Source organism: Tympanuchus pallidicinctus, unplaced genomic scaffold (assembly GCF_026119805.1).
Source record: "Tympanuchus pallidicinctus isolate F22 unplaced genomic scaffold, pur_lepc_1.0 scaffold1, whole genome shotgun sequence".
Taxonomy (NCBI): domain Eukaryota; kingdom Metazoa; phylum Chordata; class Aves; order Galliformes; family Phasianidae; genus Tympanuchus; species Tympanuchus pallidicinctus.
Genome location: NW_026294618.1, coordinates 83,341,123 through 83,361,767, shown reverse-complemented (window position 1 = coordinate 83,361,767; position 20,645 = coordinate 83,341,123). Strand labels below are relative to the sequence as shown.

At 35.8% G+C, this 20,645-nt stretch overlaps 1 protein-coding gene across 3 annotated transcripts in view; it reads left to right on the top strand.

The window, feature by feature from the left end:
* PRKCE (protein kinase C epsilon) overlaps positions 1-20,645 on the top strand; it is a 269,340-nt gene that overhangs the window by 170,675 nt on the left and 78,020 nt on the right. For all 3 annotated transcript variants that reach the window (XM_052685443.1, XM_052685450.1, XM_052685448.1), the window contains exons 6-10: positions 1,643-1,775; positions 4,654-4,796; positions 5,938-6,034; positions 7,572-7,786; positions 9,803-9,976. In XM_052685443.1, coding sequence (XP_052541403.1) covers positions 1,643-1,775; positions 4,654-4,796; positions 5,938-6,034; positions 7,572-7,786; positions 9,803-9,976 — 762 coding nt within the window. The remainder of the gene's footprint in view (positions 1-1,642; positions 1,776-4,653; positions 4,797-5,937; positions 6,035-7,571; positions 7,787-9,802; positions 9,977-20,645) is intronic.

Here is a 20,645-nt window from a genome sequence, read left to right as displayed (position 1 = left end):
AGATTATGACAATAGTTTAATTTACATGTAAATTACCATAAAACAATTTATTTCTAATTAGTGAACTTTTTATAGAATTATATAATGTTTTAGGTTGGAGAAGACCTTAAAGATCATCCAGTTCCAACCCCCTGCCGTAGGTGGGGTTGCTACCCACCAGTTCACTGTCTAGGGACCCATTCAACCTGGCCTTGAACACCTCCAGAGATGGGGCATCCACAGTCTCTCTGGACAGCCCATGCCAGCACCTCACCACCCAATGAGTAAAAAATTTCCTCCTAACATCTAACTTAAATCTTTTTTCTTTTAGTTTAAAGCCATTCTCCCATGTCCTACCATTATTAAAAATGTGTGAATAGATGGTCCCCCTCCTGCTTATAAGTTACCCTCAGGTACTGGAAGGCTGCAATGATGGCTCTGTGAACCCTTCTCTTCTCTAGGCTAAACGTTTCACTACGTTTTTGTGTGGGTGAGTTACTAGCAGATTGGATAGGCAGTAAGCTTGGATATCTTATGTCAAAGAAAAAAAACCCACACAGTTGCTCATAAAACTTCTACAAAGACTGCATCCAACCTGTTGAAATGTAGAACAGAAGTTGTCCAGGCACTAAAGAAGGCTCCTGGAATTATATAAGATAATGCTATTATGACAAGGTACTGCACGGCTGAGATTTGTGCAAAATGGGCCTGTCCTTCATTGTAGGCTCAGATGAGGCAGGATGTGAATGATCCCAGTTCATTGGCCACGCAGAAGAAGTATATTTTTGTTTCAGTCTGTTAAAAGACTATATATCAGGAAAGCTATGTGTAGCTATGGTTTTGAGCCAGTCTTGTAACTTTGATTTGAATTTGTCTGAAATATTGAATGTTCTCATTCTTCCTGGGTGCTCCACTGCCATTTTTCATATTAGAACTGCATTTTAACATGTGGTTCACAGTAAGTATTTAATGCTCAAAAACTGATCTCTTGTATAGGATTGTGATAAAGGATTGTGTTTATCTAGTGCTGTTTATGCATGGTATCCACAGGAAGATATGAAATCTTGTGTGGATTTATATTCCCAGGCTCCAGACTGGTGGAGACTTGCATGGTTTGCTGATATAATGCTCTCATTGTTTAGAATGGCTACTCAATCATTGGAGAGAAGCCAGTGGTAATAGGAAAGGGAAGGAAAAATACTGAAATAAATCTCCTGCTGTACAGTGGCCACCATAAAAACTTATCAGTGACATCCTTTAATTAGTATGTAATCAAACTTTGGAATCCCTAAACACAATTAATTGTTGTCATTTTCATCATCTAAAGAACAGTGAGATATGAGAAGGCAAATGAGTTATGATATATAACTCTTTCTTAGTCCTGTATTCTGCCTCCTGCTCCTCAAACAATTGGGAGTGACTTCCTTGCTTTCCACATTAAGAGATCTTTCCTGATAGCTATGTTTTGTTGTTTTTTTTTGTTTCCAGAAGTACTACGAACTATACTTTATACTTTTTCTCTTGGACAAAGATCATATTTTGAGTATATGTCTATTTCATTTTTTTTTAAATTCTGTGTGATTTTAAAACATAAAAGGCCTTGTTGTACACTGAGTATAGAAAGATTAATTAAAATGAATTGTGTTATGCTCTTCTTTTTCAGCAAGTGGGATCTCAGCGTTTCAGTGTCAACATGCCTCACAAGTTTAGCATTCACAATTACAAAGTGCCCACCTTCTGTGACCACTGTGGTTCATTGCTCTGGGGTCTTTTGAGACAAGGTTTACAATGCAAAGGTAAAGGGTGTCATTTTATAGCTTTTCTTTCTCTTTGTGAGTGTAGCAGATTTGACAAGACCTTTTCTGATTTAATTAAAAAAATGCTGCTACTTCCTAATTACTCTGTCTTTTCTTCTGTATTGAAGGCTAGTCAGAACCAGTCATGTGTCTACATCCAGAAGATGAGAGGTTTTGATATCTAGCTGAATTCTGTTTTGTGGTGGTCTGGCTAGCACCATATAGAAAAAGAAAACAAAAGACTCAATATGTTCTGTGCTTGAAAAGCTATATAATCTGGACTGTATATGAAGCAACTCCTAGAAGGAATATTTGTGTTATTTTAGCTGACAGATAGAAATTATTGGGCTTTCCATATCTGCTTTTTTTGGAACAGCAGAACATTCTAAAAGGGAGAAAACACAATATAAACACAATATTATTTTAGAAACAGTAAACAAAATACTGCAATTAGTGTTGTGATGTCATAAAGATTGTCAGATCTTTAGAGGGTAGTACGTAACAAACATTACAGACTTTCATTGCATTATACCTTTATGAATGGATGGGTCATCTTCATAAGTACAAACATTGCTCAAAATAATGCCTCCTATTTATTACTGTGGAAACTACAACAGATACGTAGAATGCAAGAACATGATTTGATTGAGCAAATTCTCAGCTACAAAAGACTATTTTTTCAACACATTCACCACAGCTAGCTGTGTGTTTTCATCAGCAGTGAATAAGAACTTACTGTTGCTTTTGTAAACATTGCACCAGCAGAGGTGCCCCAGTGTCACTATTGCCACTGCTGAAACACATCACCCACTGTGCTCCCATCCACTGTCTGGTCTACATAAATGATCAGCAAATGTTGATGAATGTCGCTGGATGCCATTTTGTCTACATGGAAGAATTAAAATACACGCCTTTACTCCACATGCGGTTCCGTGTCAGAAGCCATTGTGTCAGACTGCCCCTCTGCTGTCATCTGTCACACAGCAACAACATGTAACGATGTTGGTAGAAAGGTTCAACCTCTGCTGCCGTACCATCAGTGTCTGCTCTGACACTGTGTGCCAGCATCATAAAATAGGAGGCATTACTTTCACAGCAGCCCTCTATTTACATCTAAATGTGTAACCTCTGAAATACTGTCTTTTGCAGTTATTTAAGATGAGGCATAATTAGAGGTGAAGGTCAGACTTAATGTTTCATGTCACATACTGCTGATCAGTAAAAGAAGACATACCTTTCATGGCTAAGTGATGAACACTAAGAGATGTGAAATTCCATCCTAACCTTGTGATTCTAGCTAGTGCTTAATGATGAAATAACTTGAAATTCTCTTTCTTTATTAATGTTATAGAATCTGTTCAAATTACTATTTTAATTACGGTGGAGATATGTTTCGAAAAGTTTTTTCAGTTAAATCTGATTTTTTTTTTTTCCCCTTAATTTTTAATCAGAACTATAGTATCTCTCCAATTAACCTGTGAGTTTATTAGTTCACTAGCATATTCTCTCTTAGGTACCACAATCATTCCTTCCTTCTCAACAACAGAGAATAATGTTATGTCTCATGTGCGTATGAAAATACAATATTATCTTCATGAACTCTAATATTCTTCCAAGCTGGAGTTGCTTTCTTTTCATTTCTTTTTTTAACAAGTGTACAACAATATTTACATGTTCAGAGGTGTTCTTGCTTGCCCAGTGTAATTATTAATACCATGAAAAGTGTATTGCAGAGCTATTTTTTTCCTGGTTTTGGTTTTTGTTTGTTTTGTATTTTTTCCCACTGCATTCATGAAGTTGGAATACGCAGAAATATCCTGCTTTCAGCTCTTCAGAGTCCTCTTTTATGAATCCTATCACTTAGCTTTCGTCACTGAATATACATACACTGAAAGTATCGTGTACCAGTTTCTTTTTGCTTTCCTTCTGAGCTGAAACATACATGGAAATAGAAATATATTTGGAAACCTGCTTTCTGAAGTGCGTGATTACTTCCAAAGATGATCTGCACTGCTGTCATCGTCTGAGGCAAATGTTTCTTTCTTTAGGTTTTATGCAGTGACACTACCACTGAGGAACAATATAACAAAGTGCAGGTTTATAAAACTGTTAGGTTTTGGGGTTTTTTTGTTTTTGTTTTTTGAGTTTGGTAAAAAAAAAAAAAATAATAATGAAGTGAGGAATTGGATCACTTGAGTGTTTATCTAGCATTTAACTACAGTGGCTGTTTTGCTTTCTTTATGCCTTATTCCACAAGAGGGCAGTGAAATCTAAAATAAGCCATGTTTCCTCACTCTATGCTATTTTTAATAGAGCTATGTTCTCCCTGCTTCTTACTCGTTGTAACCTTACTGACCTCCTACTGGTATGCTAGTTTCTGGAGATGGTATTTAAGAGAAAGAGCTTAGTAAGTGGATTACCATTTGCAGGGTAGAGAGTGTTTGAAAGTACCAAAGAACTTAAAGCACTGATAATTTTTAGGCCTGCCTGCAGTAGGAATTCATTTTCCTCAGTAAAAATGAGCAAGGAACAACATATGAGAGCAAATGGATGTCTAAAGTCCAAGCTCTGAGAAATTCTTCTATTTTAAATTCTAAATAGGATTTTTATAGTATCGTCAGATGTTTTCATTTGTTCCTGTGCCTGTCTGGGGACTATATGAAGACTGTATGAGAACTATAAGTTCTGCATTTTCATAGCAGAAGAATAACAACTAGGTTGGTCATTTTATAGTCATTACAAATTCAGCTAAGTATTTTTCTACCGAAATTATATTTATTTGAAAAAACTACTGGTAGATCCAATGAGATTTGATTTAAGTAAGACAAAATGATAAGATAGTATTTATGCTATTTTGTTACTTTACATTTCATTGCAGTTTGCAAGATGAATGTACATCGACGCTGTGAAACAAATGTGGCACCAAACTGTGGAGTGGACGCTAGAGGCATAGCTAAAGTTCTTGCTGATCTTGGAGTTACTCCAGATAAGATCACTAATAGTGGGCAGAGGAGGAAAAAGGTAATTTTGGTATAAAAATGACACTACTATGGCTGTGCTGTAGATTCACAAGCTAGAGTTCAATCCAATTCACTTGATTAGCACAAAAGATTTTTTATTTATTTATTTATTTTTAAAGTTAGTGCATAACTAAGCCTTTGGCCATTGAGTTACTCTTTTATTCTAAACTTCAATATGAAATTTATTTTGAGCTGATGTAATTTTGTAGAGCTGGATACTCTGTAGTCTGGAAATATTTCCCCTTTATAAATCTAAGAAGGGAGATTTGACAGAGAGACAATATCTGACACATCAATTCACATCAGTGAAAACATAAATGTGTCTCTGACTCAGAATTGGCATAACTGATTGTTTGAGACACTGTGCTACTCCATAACATTATTAATAAGTGATAGTAAATGAACAACGTGTTGATGCACATAAAAAGGAACTGCTCATCAGATGATGGTTCCAGAGTTATTATTGTTACTATAATGAGAACTAGACTGATATTCTTCAAATGAAAGCCAACCAACTACATCCAAAGTTACTGGAGTTATTGTGGACTTGCATATCCTGGATAAGAATGTGGCCACGTTTTCTATCTCAGTTTGCTCTCACTTGCAGGAATAGGCAAATGTTAGGCATAATTTCATAAAACATTGTCCCTTTGTTGTTTACATTTTTCCAATTATTGAGTACTTGGAACTCATGTATGTTGTTTCAAAATGGTACAGAAACAGAGAAGACTCAGAAATTAATTGATATTAGACTCCTGAGAAAAGGTATTTTTATGTTGTTACTCCAGGAGTGAGTTTGTAATGTTTGCTAATATATAATTAAATGTACCTATTAGATTGATTTCTACACGGGTTCAGGGTAGTTTTTTAAATCTCTCCCAGTGGATATGATCATTACATTTATTTCATCTGAAGAACCTGTTTTCTTTTAAACTGTTGGTTCTTTCTGTTTGTATTCTGGTCCTTATTTGGTGTGATGCCATCTCTTGATGGTTGAGGTTCTGCCAGTGAGAGCCGAAAGGGCTGGAACATCTTCAGTTTTCTTTATTTTTCTACTTGTGAATTAATATCGATAAATTTCCACTCAGTGCCCAACTCTGGAGGACTTTATAACTTAGTACCCTTTTTGGTTTTGTGTTCAGCTAATTGCAGGTGCAGAGAATCAGCAACCAGTTCCTGGAAGCACATCATCAGAAGAAGACAGGTCAAAGTCAGCACCGACTTCTCCATGTGATCAAGGTTGAACTTTTTGTTTTCTAATACGTACTGTCACTTACTGCCCTTCTTTATAAGGAGTAAAAAAGCTAACACCTCCAGCCTATGCAGAACCTGATCAACCAAGTAGCTACAAGAAAATGAAGCACTTACTGAGAAAGATACAACGTGTAAAAACATGTTTTTAAGACTTGCTCTCATTTCTTTAAAATCTGTGAAAGGTAAAATTATAAAACTCTCAAAATATTTTAAGTTTACCAGATGAGTCCTTGCCTAACTAAATACCTTAATATAGGAAGGTTGTGCTGTTGTGAGAGTGATAGCATTTTAAATAGTACCACAGAACCTAAGTGTTCTGATCTATCTGAGAAACGCCTCTTGTCTTTTAATAAGTTTCTTAGCTAAAATTAGCTTTTTGAAGTTCCATTTGAATTTTTATGATAATAAAAGCTTCCACACAATTAGGGTATGCTAGAATACCTATGCATTCTCTATAGGATTTAGAGACAAATATTGTTAACTGTCACTGATATTACATTTTTTTTCTTGAGCTGAACATTTCGATTGACAGAACACGTACGTCAGCAGTATGCTTAGAATCTGATCCAGCTGGTATTTTTGAACATTAATTGTCTGTGAATGCGTCTTCTGTACCACTGCGTCTGTCAACTAGTGAATGCAGTATCCTCCACCAAGGCAAAATAAGATGAATATTTTTGTGTTAAGTTCTTTGAAAATTGCTTACAGTTGAGAAATTTATCACCCTTAAGGGGAAAACTTGCCAAAGTTGAATCCAGAACTGATTAAAATTTCTCAACCTTTAGGTTTCAGAGGCAACATATTAATTACATAATAATTCTGAAATATTTGATGTTTTGGTTAAAATTAGAATACAGAATTTGTCTATATACTCTTCTACATTTCACTCTTTTAGATACTCAGTTTTTGCTTCCAAAGCCATAAGGCAGAAGTACTATGTAAAAGCTTGAGGCAGATTCTGAGGTACCTTAACCATCCGGACTCACTGAATTTTAGTGTTTAGAAGCCTTGAAAACCATTTAGCAGATCTACACAATTGCTACGTGAAGGAGCACTAACAAGTTGTCAAATACTTCATTGACTTGTGTCTGATAAGAGCTGGAGCTGAGTAAGATACTCAGCTCATGTTGGCTTCCAAGGATTGGGATGCCCAGCTATCCTTTGAACTTTTGAAGAAATGTCTTTGAAATAACCAAGCAGGAAGATGATTAAGTTCTGCAAGAAGACAGAGGATTCAAAACAAAGTACTGTTCTGTGGTAGTGAAACACCCAAAAAAATCACTACAATGACTATTTGGCCCCTCTTCTGACTTACCATTCACATTTTGGGTGTCTTAGTTTCATCTAAAAAGGCTGCTCTTCCAATTGCAGCAGGTTTTAACTGATTACTGTAAAGCGAAGAAATAGTTAATTAAATATGTATACTTAGCTGCAGAATGCCTTCCAGGGCACTCCAAACTGATACAGACTAATACAGATTGTGCTTAAGGTGTTAGTTTAAAATTTTCTCTTGTTTCCACAGAAATCAAAGAGCTGGAAAACAACATTAGGAAAGCATTATCATTTGACAACCGGGGAGAGGAGCACAGGGCAACCGCTACAACATCAGCAGACAACCAGCTTAACAAACCCGGGGAGAATGGTGAAAATGGGGAGGTCAAACAAGCACAGACCAAGCGAATAGGCCTTGAGGAATTCAACTTCATCAAAGTATTAGGAAAAGGCAGCTTTGGCAAGGTAGGTAGATACTTTTTTTTTTTTTTTTTTTTTTTTTCCCCCTTGGTATGTAACTTATTTGTGACTGTACTACTTGGAAAATCCTCATACTGATATTCAGAAAGTGTTTTCACCTTGATGATTTTCTTACATACTTAATGCATAGGGTAAAAGTCACCTTTGCAGTGATGGTCATATCAGTCTGCTGATCAGCTGGAATTTTCCATGCTCTGTCTCATTACAGTAACTAAGGTCAAGTCTTGTGAAACAGAATTGTCAGTGCTTCATTGCTATATGCAGATACACCTCCCTATAGACTTAGTTGCTCAAAGCCCCAGCCAGCCTGGCCTTGAATGCTTCCAGGGAGGGGAGATTCACAGTCTCACTAGGCAACCTGTTCCAGTGTCTCACAATCTTCACAGTAAAGAATTCCTTCCTGCTATCTAGTCTAAATCTACGCTCTTCCAGTTTTAATCCATTTCCCCTTGTCCAGGTAGATGACGTCAGTTGGTCTTCCTTTATCTATTCATGCTGTAACTCCTTTATAGAAAGCCACCGAGTTTGTCAGGCATGTCTTGCCCTTGGTGAAGCCGTGTTGATTACCAGCAATCACCTTGTGTTTGTTTTCCATGTGCCTTAGTAGGATTTTCAGGAAGAACTGCTCCATGATCTTGCCAGTCACAGATGTGAGATTGACTGGCCCATAGCTTCCTGGGTCTTCTGTTTTTCCCTTCTTGAAAATGGGGGTTATGTTTTCCCTTTTCCAGTCAGCGGGAACTTCACCAGATTGCCATGACCTTTCAAATATGATAGATAGTGGGCTTGGAAACTTTGTCTACCAGTTTTCTCAGAAGCTGTGGATGGATCTCTTTGGGTCTTACGGACTTGCGCACCTTCAGGTTCTTTAAATGGTTAAATCTGATCTTCACTTACCACAAGCAGATCTACCTTCTCCAGGTTCTTACTGTTGCTTTCAGAATCTTGGACAGTATGGCTAGAGCCCTTGCCAGTGAAGACTGAGGAAAGAAGTCACTGAGCACCTCAGCCTTTTCTGTATTCCTTGTGACCAGGTCTCCCGTTTCCTTCCAGAGATGACCCACATCTTCCCTGACCTTCATTTTATCACTGAAATAGTTTTGGTTAAGCAGGAAAAATCAGCCCAGGAATAACACTGTGCAGTTCTGAGTTCATTTCCTCTCTAGATAATATCCAGTTCAAATTTACTCACTTCACTGAACAATTTATGTGACACAGTGAGTATAGGGGAGTTCCAAAGCTACTGGAAAGACTAGGTATGACATAATTCACCAGATACCTTCCCACAATAGGGAATTGACAAGGTTAGAAAGGGCTCTATTTACAGTGCTTTACAGATTTTCTTTTTACAGTGTTATGCATTATGTAACCTAAAAGAACTGAAATGTGAATCTGTTTCACAAGTACTCTCTTCCTTCCTTGATATATGGGAACTGCAGATGTAAGGGCACAGTGCTGAAGCAGTTCTTTTTTGTCTGCCTGTTTTCTGATCTGTTCTCTGAAGCTTGCCCTGGCTCCAAGCCAGAACTAACCTTCAACAGAGCACAGAACTTCAATCTTAAATTGTAACAGTTCAAATCAAGAGTTCTAAAGTGACCAGGGTAATGTGAGGAGTTGCATATCAGGTTCGTCACATACAAGTCTCACAAGCAAAAATAGGAGCTAAAAGGAAGGAATTAATTTATGTTCCTTCTTTTTTTAGTTTTTGAGTTCTCTTTAATAGGGACACTTTAAGATATGCAAATAAAGAAATAAAAACTTCTCATCCTCTGCATTCTCAACTACTATGTATGGCTTGTCTCAAATTTAAAGAATACCAGAGAGATCTTTCCCTAAAATTACAATTATTTAATTTTATAAGCAAACATACTTGCCTTGATAAAATTATAACATTCCACTGTTGCATTATTTATTCATTGTATTTTCAGTGCGTTCAAACTCATACACAGCCACTTATGGTATGTGTTGCTTTTGTGTACATTGGATTTTTGTTTGTTTTAGGTAATGTTAGCTGAACTAAAAGGAAAAGATGAAGTATATGCAGTGAAAGTCTTGAAGAAAGATGTCATACTTCAAGATGATGACGTAGACTGCACAATGACAGAAAAGAGGATTCTGGCATTAGCACGGAAACATCCATACCTAACACAACTTTACTGCTGCTTCCAGACAAAGGTAAGCTACATGAGCCTTCTACCAGTTTGTGCCCACAATACAATATGTAATATTTCCAATACTTAGCAGATAGCAGCATAGAAAGTATAGCCATAATGCAAAATCATTTCTGAGCAGATGCAGATATTTCAGCATTTCAGTAGTGCTGAATTGGAGTATTGGCTGCTGCTAAGTAGCAAAAGCAGTTACCCTGTAAGTACCAGGAGATGGCAGTAAATGAGTTCAAATAAATAAATAAATAAATAAACCCCCAAAAAACTGCTGAGGTGCCATTTTCTGGGTTTCTTGTATAAATTTATAATGTGTACATCTATTGAATTGAGTGCAAATGTTTTTAATATCTAATGTTCAGAGGGAAAATTCTAAAATGATTTTGTTAGAAATAAGATTATAACATTCTGCTCTTCTGTTTCATTCTTGTGGTTTGTAGTATAAAATCAATGTATGCTGCCTATCAAATAATGTCCTATAACGCTAGTGCTGGCCATTTACTTGAGTTGCAGGAAGAAGGAAAGGTGGAAGGAACCGATAATGAGAGCCTTTTCCCATGGTGTTTTCTTTGTTAGTAACTTTTCTTTAAAAATTCCTTGTTTTAGCATATGTTTTGCATTCGCTCTTTGAGATGAAGCAAATGTTTGGATGCTGTGGCTGACTATCTAGGATCTCTGAATCCAATCAGTCTAACTGAGTGAGATCCAATTTATGTCACAGACTGTTACTGTTTATCATTGCTTTTGCCCCTTATTTCTCTCATCATTCACCTTATCTGACAGTTTTTACTTAATTGTTCAAAGAGCTTTATTGACAAAATGTACATAAGGTGAATCTGTCTTGCAAATAGAATATCAGTTGTGTACAACTGAATTACCAGAAGCACCTTTTATTTTCAAATTGTCTAATAAAGCGTTCACTATTTCTAAGCATAAGCGTTTGAACTGTGCCAATCAAACTAAACATGCCATTCATTTCAACATGATCAACTTTTGACTTATAGGGAATAAATCTAGTAAATATACATATGCACACACGTGTGCTTATATATACATATGTTTATATACAAAATTTAAATAACATACTTGAAAATTAATTTCCTTCAATTACCAGACATATAGATCCAAACTACTGGGTTTATTTTCTTTCATTAAGATGTTGCATTTGAGCAGCTGAATCAATTTATTGAAAACAGATGTTTGTTAAAGGAATAATTAAATTTGAATATTAAACAAAAGAGTACATAATGGTACATATTACCATATGTGTGTGCTTACATAAATGTGTACATATTGCCAATCACTTCTGTGCTATAGCTAAAAATGTGCATTGTACAAGTGAATTACTAAAGTGCTTGTTCAGAGTTATTTACAAGTTGTCAGGAAAAATAAATGGAACAGTGTGAAAGCCAGAGGAAGAAAAAAAAGAAAAGCCAGTTTAGCAGAAGCAAAACTGTAGTGTGTTCAAATAACAAATGCCTAATATGACTTGAAAATTCCAAAAATACAGAAAAAACATTAGTGTTTTATACGCTTTGAAGTTAACACACACACACCAAAAAAAAAAAATGGCCCAGGAAAGTGTGTACAAGGAAGATTCTTCCATGTTGTCCACAAGGGGTGTTTCTTTCACTTATTGAGACTTTAATTTCATTTGAATACCTGTGTGTTCATTTAAATATTGTGAAACGTGTTCCTGTCACTGAGCATAATGGCGATTTTAGATAAGGAAAGTGATGGAAAATTGTAGTGTAGTTAAGGGATAAACTCCATGAACAGAGAGGAATCTTTAGGGCTAAAGAAAACCACACACTCTGAAACACAAATAAATGTATCACTGCTGTGTATCATGTAGCAGAACATATCAGTAAAAGTGAGTTATGCTAGAAGTTTCTCCAGCTACTACTCTGGCTTTCTGGAAATTTTATTCCTTTTTGTTGTGTGGTTGTGTTTTTTGTTTTTTCCACTTGTTCTTACCTCTGTTGTATTGTGCTTTTTTGTCTTCTTCACCATTCCCCATGGCTGTTTATCAAAGCAAGGTATTCAGAAATTCTTAGTGTCTTCTCTCTTCCTAGGTCTCTTACTCGAAGAAACTAAGCTACTTTGTTCTTGCAGTGAAAAGATATAACAAGGTTGTAATTTGTTCTTTTTTCATGAAATCAGAATAATTGATAGTTAAGTAATTTATAGAGTTACAAATCATAGGCCAATGACACTAGGCAATCAAAACTGCATTGAATGGTACCCAATCAAATGCAAAGTCCATACCTGAAAAATCAGTGGTTTTCAAGCCTACAAGCAATTTGCAAAGAACTCTATGAGGAAGCAAAAATGTAAAAGCTAAAATTAATTCTAATAGGAATCAATAATTAAAATATGTCTGTTAAAGCTATAAAATATTTATGGATGAAAAAGAAAAAAAAAGAAACAGTACTAAGTGAATGAGTCAATTAATGATTTGCTTGCATTTAGTAGAAAAACAGATAAGGGAAGCTTGTTAACCATAGAACAAGTATGGTCTATGGTTAAAGTAACTTTACTAAGAGAAAGGCCATTGTACAGTAGAGTTTAAAATGTGTTGAACAGTAGTATCTAGTTACTTACATTGCAGTTGTATGCCAGACCATTGCTGCTACGTTTTACAGAACTGGTCATCGAAGTGATCATGCTGGAATTAAACTCTAAGTTTCAAGTCGAGCTTATTTGTTGCATACACCCTAATTAATGGGAAGGTTGACTCAGTATTCATTGCCAAAGCTTTCAGAGGTTTATTTTATGCAATAAAATTGCTTGCTTTGTTCCTCTTCCACAAAAATTTAAATGTAAGAGTTCAGCTTTAGGTATTGAGGTGTTTTCCCTCTGTGTCTTCACATTATTACTAAAAAAAAGTTGCCTAACATGCATCATACAGTCAGTATGCTTCAGGTTTTTTTTCCATAAAGCAGATTTTCATTAGTATCATTTATTAAATTCTGTGATTTTCATCACAAATAAATAAAAGATCATATTTTAGAAGTATTTAATATTCAGAAATTGTGCCAAATAATGGCTAATAACAACATACTTTGTTTTTTGCTTTGTATATCCAAACCTTTGCATTCCTATCTGCAGATGAAAATTCTGCAAGTTACAGGCATTGGGACAAACAACAGCTTATATGCATCACTAATTTAAATACAGGAATAATTCTTCTAAATTCAGGATTAGCATCGTAATCTTTTTGTGGCCTCAATTCATCAAAATATTCCTGTTTAACTGTAAGCACATATTTTCACTCAATTAATCTCAAAGCTATGTACAGGTCAAAGTTTTCCAGAGAATTAAATGTACTTTTCAGAAACTGAGCCTTCAATTGGGAGACTAATAAAGTTCTAAAAGTTTATTTATAAAATTCAAATTCTGTTTCCTATTTGCTTAGCTCTGTAACTTTGTTTGATGAAACCAATTTGCTCTAATTCCATCAAATATGAGCCAGAAAATCAGCATTCTGTATTTAAATTATATGCATATAAATGTTGTACTTTAGGGAGTGCTGTGGTCCTCTACAGTGACCTGGAAGTCAAGAGAGCTGGGTTCTGTTCTAGAGCTTGAGATAAAGTGTGCAAGGCTGATATATGATGTTCTGTCTGCAGTAGTTGAGGTATGAACTCTGTGACCCAGTCCCACACATTAGAAAGAATGTAAAATCTACTGGCACAACTACAGCTGACACAGTGTGTTTTTATGTAGAAGGAGTTCAGGTGATTTAGTGAAGCATACATTCTAAAACCATGTCACATCCTATATGATTCCTTTCTGTTTTGGCCAGACTATGGTCAAAGCAACTGTCGGTGTTTTCAGAGGCCTGCTTTGTAAGCCTAAATTTATAAGCAAAACTTTCGATCTGTCTACTGGGATGTAAATAAAGAATTTTGCATTCTATATATGACACTCACAAAAACTCGCACAAAGCTCAGCATGCAGTGTACAGTGTTTCTGTAAGAGCTTACTGTTTCTTATCATCATCTTTGATTTATTCAGGAGCTTCATGTCCTTTATTGAGAAAATGTCAGACATGGGGAAAGGGAAGGTTTAGGTCTACTTCTGTTTGCATACTTTTCTTTTTTTTTTCCCACATTTTCCCCTTACCTTCTTTTTCTCTTCTATATTCTGTCTCTCTGACAACAATTCTGATGTTGCCATTTTCCCCTCTTTCATATCCTCTTCTCTTCAACCTTATGCCTTGCTTCAGTGATCAGCTGTGGGACAGTGTCTGCATTAGGTTTGATTGATAATGCTTCAGTCAGATGGCTGGTGAGGGAGTCTTAAGTACTACAGCTGTGTTCTCTGAAGGCATTCTTGAATGCAATATTCTATTTGTAGTTGGAAGTATTAGAACTCTGAATATTAAAGATTTTTCAATGGAAAGTTGAGATTCTACAAAATGTAGGTATACATACCTTCATTTTATTCCTCATCTGCCCCTTTGAACCTTCCTTATAGTATTAAAATTCTGTAGAACTCTATCATATGAGATATACAGATATACATATGTATGTTCACACTCCATGTTTTATAATAAATTAGAAAGAAAATGTATTATTTAAAAAAAATATTTAAGATAGGAAGATTATGATAATCATAATAAATTTAAAACACTAGAGAGCTACTGCTTCTAACACTTACCATTTGTTTTTTTATCCAACTTCACGAAATTAGTTAAATTTGAGACTTAGGCCCTCCTGTTCTATTTAGATTACTATCTTCAACAAAATTGCTTTCTGGACAGTCATAGTATGGAGTACTAGAGAGTGCTACAAGTATAGAGCAATTTTTATAATGAATCATAAAGAATTAATTGAATTAATAAGGACCCTTAGCATTACAGTTATTTTTGTTGGAGAAAACAATTGAACTAAGGCTACAGTGAGTCAGAAATGTTACTACAGTTAAAATGTTAGACTTATCCAACCCTAAAAACAATTTTTTATATCCATGCAATTGGCTTCATGTTCACTGCAGGCTATCTATTCATTGTGCATAGTTCTGGAACAGACCTGCAATGCAATTTGATTTTCCTCCATATTCTGATACTGCAAGGTAGCCACATAACGGTGAAAGACCTCAGGGACATTTATGAATAGGTGGTAATGAGCCTATTACCACTATGCCTATCTATTAACTATTATGTTCTACCTAGAGGCTTAGTACTTCTTTGTATGAGTGCTGTGTTTCAGGTACCACTCCTCTGAATGCATTTGCACAATGTCTAGAGTGCTTTGGGCTGATGGGTTTTAAAGCTAAGAATTAGGAGATTTTGTTTCAGTTTCAGCAGTTATGCTGTTACTTTCTAATTTTTGCCATCTCTCTGAGCTTCTTTCTGCATCAGAAATCTCTTTGTCAAAAACAAAAGTCCTCTTTCAGTCTTTCTTCTACTCATGGTCTGAATGAGGGCTGCTCTAAAAGCAAAACCTGCTATCGTATTATGTCGGCTCATAACATTAGAGGTGGATGCTGGCAGTAAGGCAGTAGGAACTGAACCATTCTGTCAGTATTCAGTTACATTTTGTTGTGCTGCAGTTGGCAGCAGAGGGGCAGTCTGACAAAACAGTATTTGACATTGATGTTCACATGAAGGAAAGGTATGGAACTGAAATCCTCCATGTGGAAATAAATGGCACCCACTGACATTCATTGACACTTGCTGAATGTTTATAGAGACCAAACAGTGGATGTGAGCACAGTGAGGCAGTGGGTGGTGCATTTCTGTGGTGGTGATAGCAACAGTGGGTCACATCTGCAGTTGCAGATTGTTATGAGCACAGCATGCAAACTCTTGTTCATTGCAGATGAAAATGCATAGCTGGTGGTGGTGGTGACTGTGTTGAAAAATTGTATTTTGTAGCTGAGAATTTGCTCTATCAAATAGTGTTCTTGTCCTCCTTGTGTGTGTTGTATTTTCCGTGGAGATGAATAGGAGACCTTACTTCCAGGGCGACCTACGTATTTAAATGCTTCTAGGGAGGGTTTGGAAGTCCAGTAGTACAATACTATAGTAGTGTTTTGCTGTAGGATCAGTATCAAAAGGCGGAATGTTTCAAAAGATATAAAATGAAATTACATTTTTGAAGAGATGTACTTTTGTCAGGAAATGTAGAAGTGTAAAGGAAGAGACTCATATATTTATGATGTCCTTAAGCCTTGCTTTCTAAATTAATTCAAGGAGAAGCACTGTAACATTTAAACAAAACTGCTTTGGCTAATGTAAAAGCTAGTCTTATTTTTCTTACATATATTTGTACAAAAAAACAAATGTCTTCTGTGCCATTTATTATATACAGTGCAAATTGACCTAACTGACTGGCTACTATAATATTCATCTGGGAATAATCAGAGTTTATAATCTGTTTTATCTGGTATTCTTGTATTTTTGTTGCTAAGCAGCTAAAGCCATTATGTAGATATTGCTATATGGGTGTAATCAGATTAGCACAAGTTTGCATTGCCTTTTATTACTGATTAGTGTCAAATTAGAACTTTTTAGGTCCCAATTCTGTTTCTTATTATCCCTGCTTCACTAGATATGTACATGTGTACAGCAAAAGACCAAATTAGCCCCTATATTTTTAGCTATTTTGGTGCTAAAATATTTTAATGCAATCTAAATAGAAATTTTTCTGATAATTATTTCTTAATGAAAAGTGCTGACTACAATAAAAAGGTAGAATAAAATGGTAGGTGTTTTATACCCATCTGTACTTATTTATATTCAAAATTCTTTTGAATATTTTAACTGTATTATTAAATATGTATATACACAGAATGTGCACAATAGTAGCTATCTTTTTGTTCCAAATTGTTTTCCATAGTCATTCTATATCACAAATATTGCAGTGAACTCATTCTTCAGAACACATCACAAAACCCTCAAAGCTAGAGTAATATCTCTTATATCATACCATCAAAGTCCTGTATATATAGGAAATTTTGGCAGAAAAAGGTTTTTCAAACATTTGAGTAATGCATATGTTAAATTTGGATTTCTTATTGACTGCTACAGAGCATGAATGCATTGACTGTAATCAGTTTATTGTCTAAAAGTAGACGCTGTGGTCAAAAATAGTTGGAACGGTGAAGCTGCTGATTAAATACTGTAATCATTGTCTCTCTCACACACACAAGCCCCTGTTTCCAGCATGATGACCCGGTTTTGGAAACTTGCTATTATGCTGCTCAGTTATTGCTAGCTGTTCTTGAAGATTATTAAAGCCTGGTTAGGTCACTAAAGACTCATTGTTCACATTAGTCCTTTTAGTGTTACACTTCAAGTCAGGCTATCAGTGCAGCCAGACTCATCAAGGGTCTGTAGGAGAAACTGCTCCTCCAGCATAGAGAAGGCATCAATCAGGAAAGTCTAAATGCTTCTCTTTCAGACCGGAAAGACTTTTATTTTGTGATGCAGCACCCAAACTGAACAGGACTCTTTCACACCCTCTCAAAGCTAGGGCTTGTTCCTAGTTTGCATGTATAAAAGTGAGAGCTGCAGCTGCAGCTCCATGTTTTTTGCTGTGCTGTAACCTTTTGAGGCCTCAACAAACCCTGGGAATAGCCCTGACTCAGCATCTGCAGCCAGAATTCAGTGTAACTACTGTCATGAAATAGTTGAGGGTGAGTTATAATTTGTACTGATTTTATTTACCTAATGCCGGTACATTAGGATTTTAGAGTTAATGCTGCCAGTGGTGTTGCATGTATCTTAGTGCAGCCAAGTGTAAAATTCAGCTTCATAATTTTAGTTCTGCTGTGATCATGTGGAGACAGGAGGGCTTAAGGATAACAGGTGGAGGTAAGGACCCTTTTCAGTACTGTTTGCATATCTCTTGAACAGATTACCTGGAACTACACACTGCACACTTTTCCCCTTAAGAAAAATTTCTTGCTCCAGTTGAGGCATGTTTGAGGGAAGAGTTTTTCAGAATATATCGTATCCTTTGCCAGTAACTTTCCTGGCAAATCTGTCTGTCTTGTACACCGTGCTTTAAGCAGAGATCAGAGGAACTGGGTATGTTGTCATCCAAACAGGGCAAAGGGGGTAGCCAATTTTGAATACAAATGGAGGATATCCATCACTTACTGGGTCTATAAAATCACTATAGAAGCTTTGTCTTACTTCTGTCTTAACATTATGCTAGTTGGTTCTGATGTACCTAATTTAGTAAATTTGGGGGGGAGTGGAGTACCCATCATTAAACAGGATAATTGGACAAAGATGCTTAAAAAAAAATCCTGCAATTGTGGCTTTTAGTTTAGTTTCGTCGTGGGAGAGAGGAGTAGGAAAAACTACTAGTAATCAATGTTATGACAGTATCCCTTGAAAGAAATATGCCTGATGGCTTTGTATCAGGGTGTATCACTCTGCAGCCATGTGCCATGACCCTCTTTCCTGTTCTTCCTCTTCACATCTTGAGATCATCTCAGGCCTGGTGCAGAACTCCTTTCCCCCTACTATTTGGTCAGTAAATACTTGAGTTCATGACTCTTGTTGCCCTACTAGTACACTTTGTGCTCTTCCTTGTATTTTACAGCATGAAGCACTATTCACAATTTACTTCTAATGGGTTCCATACAACAATGAATTTATAATGATAAAACCTATCTCTAAAATAAGTGGAAGCATAATGTTTACACAGGTTGCCGTCAGGACGCCCTGTTTATGCTGGTTAACTGTTTAAGAAACTATTTAAAGAAAGTCCATTTTACATAAGTGATAATAGGACAACATTTCACAGTGTGTTTTTTAGGTGTTGCTCATACAAGTAAACAACTAACTCATCCCACAGGAAGAGAAAAAGGAAGTTATATATCAAATTTGATTCTTCAGCTTCTTTCCTAAATGCAGGAAATTATCCTCATTGGGATTCATGGATTAATTTTTTGTTTTATTTTGCAATAGCAGTAAGGTTAGTAGTTGATAATTGTACACAAGAGAATTTTGCCATGGGAAAAAAGTGAAATTTACAAAATAATTGTTTGCATCTTTATTAAAATGTTCGTTGCTTTTTTGAAATGTGCACAGTAATAATTTTAAATTCAGTCTTATCTCACATTTTAATATATTGTTGTGGGCCAGACTGAATAGTTTTAATGTTGGCATAGAATGTCATCTGCACATACAGCATGTATGAGGCAGACCAAACTCAAGTAGGGTGTAACTTAGAATAGATTTCTTCTAATCTCTGCTTCTCAAAACCACACCACAATCAGATTATTTTTACAACATTAATAGGTGCATTAGAAGAATTAAAAGACTCGAGTTAATGCCATTTTATGTCAGTTTCAGTCCTGTGTAATTTTAGCAGCAACAAATACACAAGCACTTTTTTTATTGCAGAAGGGTTTGCTTTTGCCTATTACAGTAGTGTTTAGCCTCATGCTTATATGTGGGGAAATGAGTAAAGGGCTTCTTTGTTTTCCCATGTCGGGTGGGTCCAAGGCCATTCTTTAAGCTCGGAAGTATTCAGTGCATTGTTTATCTGCTTAAAAAGATGTCAAGGAAGCTGATCCATAACACAAACCTAGCATTTAAGAGAAATGACTCTTCAGGGTAGATCAAATGATGTGTTGCTTGCATGCTTGTTTTTCCGTCTGAACTAGGAAGAAATTAGGTATTGGGGTATATACAACTTCCACTGACAGTTAGAAACAGTAAATGTAGATCAGTAAGACACGTACAGGTGAGCTGTACTGGGAAAAAACTTTGCTCTTTAGAGTACATATGCCTTGCCAGCTGCACAAGAAAGGAAGTTTTACTTTTAGGTACTTTTAGTTCAGCAGATAAAAGGATGAAGGGGATCCATTTTATAAACTTCTGTAAATATATTTTTTGTAAAAATCATCATGTAATCAGCCATGATAAGTAATTTTAAATGCTGTAGTTCTGATATTTCTTCAAAAATCTGTGGCACTTATTTTCTGTTTTAAAAACCCAGTGCTAAAATATTCACACACAATTCTACTCCTTCAAACTGCACCCAGAAGTGTAGAAAAAAACCTATGTCTTAGAGATAAGAGCCTGTCTTCTCTTCTGCACTGCTTTACTTCAGATGATGACTGAAATCATTACATTTTTGGGCAGTATTTCCTGTTGTCTGATTAATTCATACTTGTGAATTGCCAGGGTTTTCAGCTGCGTGAAGCATATGCTTTGCTAAAAATTGATCATGTTCTGGAAACAGGAAAATATGGAACAGAAAGTAGATCCAGTTAATGCTTTCAAAGGTCACTGTTGCATTTATAGAACTACAGAAATCCAGACAGTGCAGAGAGCTGTACAAATAATGACTTTCAATAGGTATTGGAAAAGCCTGGCTCAGGTAACTTCAGTTTGTCATTTGGAACAAAAAAAAATCACTGTGTGGTGCCTACATAAATCAATTAAGTAACCATGAAGTGCTTCCTTTTTAGGAAAGATTACGAAAATGCATTGAAACAGAGAATGTATGTCAATTAAGAATTCTGCATGTATTTATCAGTTTTCATTATTCTATGTGCTCATAATTTGTCTCTTTAAATGTAATTTTTTTCAACCTTTTATGACATTTCTTTCATACTCTTTTGGAAAGCTAAATTATGCAGGGAGCCACATAAAAGGTAATATAAGGATTTGATCTCATGAAATACTGAAAAAGACATAAAAAGAG